A 7,467-nucleotide genomic window follows, 5' to 3' on the forward strand; every position below is an offset into this window, starting at 1 on the left:
ATCGGGTATTTTATTTGGGCCGAAAGTTGGGCCAATAATTGGGTTACGGACCAAACATGTGTACATTGTTCAAGCCCATCCTAAGGCCCATAATTCCTTAAACCCTTGAAACAAAACGAAAATAAAAACCCTAATCTCCAGAGGCGGTATTGCGAGACTCGGAGCACAGTGAAAAATCCCAGTCTCCAGAAAGCTAGAGAGAGAAAGAGAGAGGAGGAAGAGAGAGAAGGAGAGAGATGGGAAGCGATAGCGAAGTAGAGAAGTCGGCGCAGAAGGAGAGGGAGAAGAAGAAGATGCAGGCTCTTGCTCCGATCGCCAAACCCCTAGCCGGAAAGAAGCTCTGCAAACGAACCCTCAAGCTCGTCCGTAAAGGTATACACGCATACGTACATAAAAATATACGTATAAAAATTCATGTATAAATGTGTGCGTGTATATATATGGATGTTTGTATATGGGTGAAAGAAAGTTTGATGATGATGTTTATGTTGTAGCTGCTGAGCACAAATGCTTGAAGAGGGGAGTGAAGGAAGTGGTGAAAAGCATCCGGCGTGGTCAAAAGGGGTCAGTTTTTTATATCGATTTCGTCTTTGTACTTTGTTAATTTGTATTGGGAAATCGATTTTATTGTTGAAAAAACTGAATTTGAATTGGAAAGGATGCAACTTTGTTAGTAGATTCGAGGATTTCGTTTGCATTTCTTCACTTGTGTTATATTGGTATTAATTCAATCGCTATGAATTATGGGTTGAGTTGGAAGGGAGTGTAGAAACATGATTTAGTGAGAGATTGCGGTCGAACTGTCCAATTTTAACGTGATTTAGACGGCCACATCATGAGTGTCAAGAGAAGTGTTTTGGAGTAGATTCATATAGAGAGAGTAGGAACTTAATTTGACAATCTACGTAATGTCAATGCCGTGTAATCAGTGTATTTATCTGATGTAGAAAGTTGGCTTGATCTGCTAGCGCTAGTTTTTTATGCATTTGTTGGTTCAGAGGTGGTTGCTCAAATGCAAGCATTAGTTTATTAGTTCCTAGAGATATCAGCAGCTTAGCATGTAGATTGTGTTCACCGCTCGAGTTACTTCTATGAATGTTATATTGATTTTTCTTATACCTTGTGTTGGAGTGCAGGTTCTGTGTTATAGCTGGTAACATTTCTCCTATCGATGTGGTTACTCATGTTCCAATCTTATGTGAAGAGGCTGAAATTCCATATGTTTACGTGCCTTCAAAAGAAGTAAGTTTACTCAACATCATTGTTCTTCACCCTACCTACATTGAAGTTGAGCGACATTTCTTTGCTTGCGCATCTATAAATAAAACAAACCAACACAACAAGTAGTTAGTCATACAGAAAATTTTATTTCACACGTCTTTTCTGCTCCTTACAAATTTGGAAATCTACTTTATCATACATTGTAGGCTTTTTAGCCAAAGTGGTCCCCGAGATTTGCATAACTCAAGGACCAAAATGATGAGTTATACAAATCTCAAGGACCAATTTGGCTAAAAAGCCTACATTGTATGATCCAATAGCTGAGCATTTGTTAAAGATATTGCCTATTGTCATCGGCTTTCTTGATCGAAAACACACTAATGCTAGTATTGTGAATGTCGTCTTCAGGATCTTGCAAATGCCGGTGCCACCAAGAGGCCAACCTGCTGTGTCCTGGTGACAACTAAGCCTAACAAAGGGGAACTATCCAAAGAGGATCAAGATAAAATAAAGGCAATTCACGACGAAGTTGTAGGAGAGGTCAAAGAACTTCACGCGAACCTTTTCTGAATGCTGGACGGATTACGTGCCCTTGTACCAAATATCTTGTTTGAGGTTTTTTCTTTTGCGGCCTCTGAAAGCTGTCGTTGTACTTCATGTTAGAATGTGTTTGGTTTGTGTAACTATTGAAGTCGAACGCTATGCGGAATTGATTTAGATATGAGATCACAAGTTAGCCAGCGATATGGTGTTCTGAATCAACTTCGACCGTGTGTTCGGACGCCTGGATCAAAATCGAAATCTAAGTACTAAATGAAAATATGAATTGCTAGATCTTCCGTACCATTGCAAATTAAAAGATTTCAAATAAAACAGATATGGATACGACCGTCTCATCTGAAACACTGTCGCTTGCATTTGTAAGGCCATCAAAAGTTATCGTACATTTATGGTATGCAAACATCAGCCAAAGCACTGTCCGTCCGTTGCACTTAAGTTTGAATCTCTCTTTCCGTATACCGTATACCAACTATTTAGTACTTACAACATTAGCCGACCACGCATAAACCTACAAATCCATATTCGCCCCCTATCACAAAGGCAGACTACCATTGTTCGGTATACAGCACGTCAGGACGGGTTCATACAAACGTGTTTATAGCAAGGTTCTATGCTGAAAGTAAGCTGCTTGCCATGAAATTATTTTGGGGAAGTCAGACTCCTGAAGAAGAAGACACCTAAACCGCCAATTGCCAAAGCAAGAACAAGTGGGACAACTGATTCGATATCAGGCATTCTTCCAGCAGTATCTGTTCTTCCTTGGCGAAACCTCTCTGCCATATACTCTCGCAGAAGATTGCTCAAATTGTCTATTTGGTGCATGATCTGCCGTTGGCCTCGTGTGATGGCTAGTATCTGTTGAGTGTGCACCAAGCAACCAAATAAGCATATCAGAAGGAAACAGGATAGAAGATAGACAGTATGTCATCACAAGTGTATTTATTTATCACAAAATACCTCTTCCATCAGTGGGGAATCCTTGACCAACTGGGAGGACGACGAAGAATTGGGCAGTAGCGTTCCTGCCAACGAGCCATTACTCAAGCCATTGACAAAAAGAGAAGTTGGTTCGGATCCATTGCAGGCTTTGGCTTGCAGAGCCAAACTTTGCTGGCTAGCTGAAGCTCTTCTGAGTGATATCTTGGAGTTCACCTCTTCAACACGGGATGTAAACTCGTCCATCCTCTCATTCAGCGTAGAAATTTGTTCTGAAAGTTGAGTAAAAATTCCCTGAAATAATACAAGGCAGAATTATTGGTGAAAAACAATTTCATAGTTATGTGCCATCAACAGGACTACATGAAAAATCGGTAACTCACCTGGTTCGAAATTGCTGCAGGTGATATTGGGTTTCGCCCATCAAACCTTCTGCTGTTAACAGCAAGTCTCGTTAGTTTGGAAATAGTCTTGTCCCTTTGATTCGAGTAAGACTGCGATATACCCCTGCCCAGTATGGAATATGATGTTAAAGGAACCAATCAATACATACAAGCATGATCAGCTGGATGATAGTTTATTATCCTTTCAATTCTGAGAAAATAGCTGAAAAATAAAAAATACCGGTTGAGATACTTGTTTCTCCGATCAGCTGAGGCTCGGGAAAGAGCTTCCTTAGGGCTCGAAGAATCATCATCTATGCTGAGCTTTGATTTCAAATCATCTGGCAACGCCTGTAGATTGATCACATCACGACAATGCACAAACATGAAAATGCATGATCAGTTGAGAGAGAGAGAGAGTCATACCATAACATCATTTACAAGTTTCTCCAGCTGAATTTGTTCGATGTAAGTACGAGGAACATATGAACCATCCAGGCCAAGCTGCTGTGCAATATCTTTAACATGTAACCGATCCTTTCCTTGCACCTTCAAACAATTCCAGCAAGTTAGTGCCCAGCTTTACAAAATTTATCTAAAAAGAAAACACCAAGTCTTGTTTTCGTTTCCAGAAATAAACACCTGACATGAAGAACAGAAAAGCAAAAATGTATCACAAGTTTCAAAATAATCTGAAAAAGTGAATGCCTGGCATCATACCTGAACATATTGACGATTAAGTTGCTCCAACCAATCAGTTTTCACGCAAACCTTCTCATCGCAGAAGATATGGCTGCTTCTTTTCAAGATGGATGCAATTGTATACCCCAAGGCCATAAGACCTCCAAGAAGGCGCACACTAACTTCAAAAGTTATTCTGGGAGATATTATGAAGGGACTATCTGTGACCCACTCCTGAGAGAGAGAGAGAGGAGGTAAAGCTAGTCAGAGATCCTACTCCAGAACAAACTATGAAATTTAGATACAACGATCCACACCAAGCACATATTAGCAGAATCCTACACACAAGTTTATACAAAAGTTTTCACCTGCGCCCCCATGTAATTAAAATACAACCATGTAAGAATTCTCCGTCAAAATCCCTATGTCACAATCTTGAAATCTTTCCCTTAAAATGTCCATTGTCCAGATGATGATCAAGCTTATTTGTATATGGAATCAGAAATTCATTTCAGTAAGAAAAACAGCAGGGTTCCTGACTGAAATGGAAAGACATGTAAATTGTTATCCGGACTCCTAGATAAGCCTTTGTAGATTCATTTCTTTACTGTTGATCGATGATGAAAACAACTCCGATATATATGTAGGCAATGACACTGGTCGGATAAAGTCAAAAGCATGTAATATCCTTTAGGAACTTTAGTTTACAGATGTCGAACCTCAAACATGAGATTGTATTTGCCATCTCTGTTCCTCATCCTTAGATACGACTGACATGCTTCAGGATCTTCACCTGGTGGTAAAAGATATATGTCATAAGTTTCTTCTGTGCTTTCTTTGTGATCTGCAGATATAACAGCCTTGATTTGATCCACTGTCACTGCCTTCGTTGACTGCAATAAGATATAACATAGACAGTCAGAAAAGAAAATGATTACGTATTTCTTGAAACAAACAACTGGAGAAAAAGATTTACCAAAACAAGAAAATTTAATAGTCAACCTTTAAAATATAAATAGGGTTCTGAAAACCAGCGAAGGGATTAAACTTGTTGGTGATTTTTATATGTGCTGTCTGAAGGTCTGGCTCGATAAAGGCCTTGTACATAGGATACACCTGTACCAAAATTCTGGATGAGAACCACCATAAATCTTTTGTACTGATAACAAAAACTTTGTAACACTGGATAAAGGGGTAACCGTTTCAGAAATTTGATGGATAATTTCTTCAGGCTCTTGGCCAGCACGCTGAATGTCCCTTAAAACCCGCTTTACAAGGTCAAAGTGAACTCCACCAGTTATAGATACACGAAGATCTAGCAAAGGTCGCAATTTCTCACTTAAAGCATATATGCCCTCAATGATCACAATACGGGAGCTAGGGACCTCCACTGTCCTGTTAGAAGCACCAGAAGGACCATCAATATACAATAGAATCAGAAGAAAATGAAAGCTATCATGTTATATATGTGGCAAAGCATTTTCACATCATGCAGAGATGCACTACCTGTACCCTATGCGGGAGCTAGTCTTGAAATCATATACTGGAACCTTAACAGGATTGCCTGCCTTTAAACCATGTATATTTTCAAGCAATGTTTCATAATCTGTCAGGCGTGGATCTGCTCCAAAACATTATGACAATTAGTCCAAAACATTGTGACAATTAGAGTTCAGCCATGACTCTCAAATGTAAAATCACTTATTCCATGATCAAAAATTGGACAAAAAGATTCAGAGATGACGATGAAGGAAGACATCAGAAGGACAAAACTTTAAAGAACACTATAAACAAGGAAGTGAACAATTCGGAAACGAAGTAAAGAACTCAATTACTATAAAAGGAAAATCACTCGAAACAGGAAAATCATTGAACTATTAGCATACCCTACAAAACATGTTTATAATGATCAAATCAAAACAGATGTTTGATGGACTCAAAGATGAGATTCTTTACCATCAAAGTTGCCATCGATGATTCGACTAGCGTCATTGTAGTTGTCCATTGCAATAACTGCAATGCTGGGCATGAAGTTGAGCATTTTGTCAGTGAAAACAGTCTTACCAGCTCCAGAGGGGCCTGCCACTCCAACTAGTATTATCCCCTCATTCTTTTGAGCCAACAGCTGACACGCTCGAATAGCTATAAAGAAACCTTTCTCAAATGACAGGACATCTGGAATTTGGACAATCTCATAACGATCACAGTCCTTTCTCTTCACAAGCTGCACCTGATCCCGCAACAGACCAGTGCGCAGCCGCGGTGATTCAGCCCCAGAACTTGTATCTTGAACCATTTAGAGCTCAAAATCTGTGTTATGTCCTACACGCTGCACGATTCAACAAATAGCAAAAGCAACATTCTAATTGGGAAATTGCAGAACATTAAACTGGGAAAATTATAAATGTACATGGTTGAACATTAAGTTAATAATTAACAATCCATTGATATTGATAAATTAGCATTCAATAACTCCTCCCCAGCCGACAAAATTACAGAAATACAAAAACGAACTCAAAAGACTAATGAAAATTGCAGATTGCCCACATGAATAAATCATCAAGAAACATCACCCCAGAAATTTAAAATCTCATAAAGTTGGAAACTTCCTAGTGATCAAACATTTTCAAGAGAAAAATAGAACAAGAACCAAACAGTAAAAAAATTGCAAAACTGTGAACTGGGAAACTCATAAATGTCCATGCTTAAACATCAAGTTAACAATTAACAATTCAATAACACTGATTAATTAGCATTCAAGAACTCCTCCCGGATGAAAACACACATGAAATTGGAGATTGCCCAGATGAAGAAATCATCAAAAAACAGAAACCCAGAAATTAAAACCGCAAAAAGTTGAAGACTTTGTAAGATTTGATCGAGACAGAGTGATCAGAGCTCATACCTTTTTCAGGAAAAAAAATTGAAGTCTCAAAGTTGCTGCAACTGCTTTCTCTGGATTCTTGCAGTCTCTGGGAGAATTTAATATGTTCCTATAATTCTTGTCAGATTGCGCGAAGGATTTATGTAGAAATTGATGACACATGGCGGCGAGCGGTTGGTTGAGTCTGAGAGGTACGCGCGAAAACAGATCAGTTGCAAAAACTCCAGAGGCAAAAATGGATAAGATCGGGTGTAGCTTTGATTAGGTAGTGGCCTGAAAGGACCACCGTTGATTTGGACTGAACCACTACAAGTTGGGAAAGATTCTTCTTCCTTTTTTTTACTATTTTTTTGTGCCACTAATTTTCAGTTACCAAAAAAGAAAAAAAGATTCTTGCCAGATCATTTTTCTAGGATTTCTAGAAATTCTGTAATCGTATATCTTGCGGTTAGTTTTCATTAGGTACTATTTATATTTAATTTTAAAGTTTGAAATAATTTCTAATTACACGATATACGATAAACGATCACAGAATTCTTAGAATTTCAAAGAAAATGATCCGGTGAGAATCATTTTCCCCAAAAAAATGTAAGCCTCTCAATCTTGGCCAAAATGTAGTAGGTGACTTATCCATCATCTACGCTAGAAATATTCCAATTAATAACACATTGATTTGTCTTGCATAAGTTTTTTCGGGTCAAATCAAGATTTGCCTTCGAGTGCAAAGGCAAACGAGAGCTTTAATTGCCAGACTCATCCGACTAACAAGGACGAAAACTCCCACATCACAGCTTATGATGC

General features: G+C 38.7%; 2 protein-coding genes across 3 annotated transcripts; one reads left to right on the forward strand and one right to left on the reverse strand.

Annotated features, from left to right (window-relative positions):
• Positions 1-137: 137 nt before the first annotated feature.
• Positions 138-1,962, forward strand: LOC137712690 (H/ACA ribonucleoprotein complex subunit 2-like protein). Its single transcript, XM_068451822.2, has 4 exons — positions 138-372; positions 495-564; positions 1,137-1,242; positions 1,630-1,962. Exons 1-4 carry the CDS (start codon positions 237-239, stop codon positions 1,789-1,791), a joined length of 474 nt encoding a protein of 157 aa, XP_068307923.1. The 5' UTR covers positions 138-236; the 3' UTR covers positions 1,792-1,962.
• Positions 1,963-2,114: 152 nt separating this feature from the next.
• Positions 2,115-6,990, reverse strand: LOC137712689 (inorganic pyrophosphatase TTM1). 2 transcript variants are annotated; one of them, XM_068451821.2, is made up of 12 exons: positions 6,688-6,990; positions 5,739-6,111; positions 5,289-5,403; positions 4,982-5,177; positions 4,785-4,898; positions 4,502-4,675; positions 3,822-4,016; positions 3,528-3,650; positions 3,343-3,452; positions 3,102-3,225; positions 2,740-3,012; positions 2,115-2,637 (listed from the first exon to the last, which is right to left on the reverse strand). In XM_068451821.2, exons 2-12 carry the CDS (start codon positions 6,076-6,078, stop codon positions 2,422-2,424), a joined length of 1,980 nt encoding a protein of 659 aa, XP_068307922.2. In that variant the 5' UTR covers positions 6,079-6,111; positions 6,688-6,990; the 3' UTR covers positions 2,115-2,421. The 2 variants fall into 2 exon arrangements, with proteins under 2 accessions (XP_068307922.2, XP_088540539.1); XM_088684413.1 differs by having other exon boundaries at positions 5,739-6,104; positions 6,688-6,973.
• Between the last annotated feature and the right edge of the window lie 477 nt (positions 6,991-7,467).

This window comes from Pyrus communis, chromosome 14 (genome assembly GCF_041283825.1).
Source record: "Pyrus communis isolate YQ-2024b chromosome 14, ASM4128382v1, whole genome shotgun sequence".
Classification (NCBI taxonomy): Eukaryota; Viridiplantae; Streptophyta; class Magnoliopsida; order Rosales; family Rosaceae; genus Pyrus; species Pyrus communis.

Bases quoted from the DNA above. Each gene is read 5' to 3' on its own strand.
- LOC137712690 (XM_068451822.2), top strand. From the start codon at position 237: ATGGGAAGCGATAGCGAAGTAGAGAAGTCGGCGCAGAAGGAGAGGGAG. The intron at 373-494 runs GTATACACGCAT...TTTATGTTGTAG, and splicing joins CCTCAAGCTCGTCCGTAAAG to CTGCTGAGCACAAATGCTTG. The intron at 565-1,136 runs GTCAGTTTTTTA...GTTGGAGTGCAG, and splicing joins ATCCGGCGTGGTCAAAAGGG to GTTCTGTGTTATAGCTGGTA.
- LOC137712689 (XM_068451821.2), bottom strand. From the start codon at position 6,078: ATGGTTCAAGATACAAGTTCTGGGGCTGAATCACCGCGGCTGCGCACT. The intron at 5,178-5,288 runs GTAGTGCATCTC...TGCTTCTAACAG, and splicing joins AGCTCCCGCATAGGGTACAG to GACAGTGGAGGTCCCTAGCT. The intron at 4,676-4,784 runs GTTGACTATTAA...ATCTTATTGCAG, and splicing joins ACCCTATTTATATTTTAAAG to TCAACGAAGGCAGTGACAGT.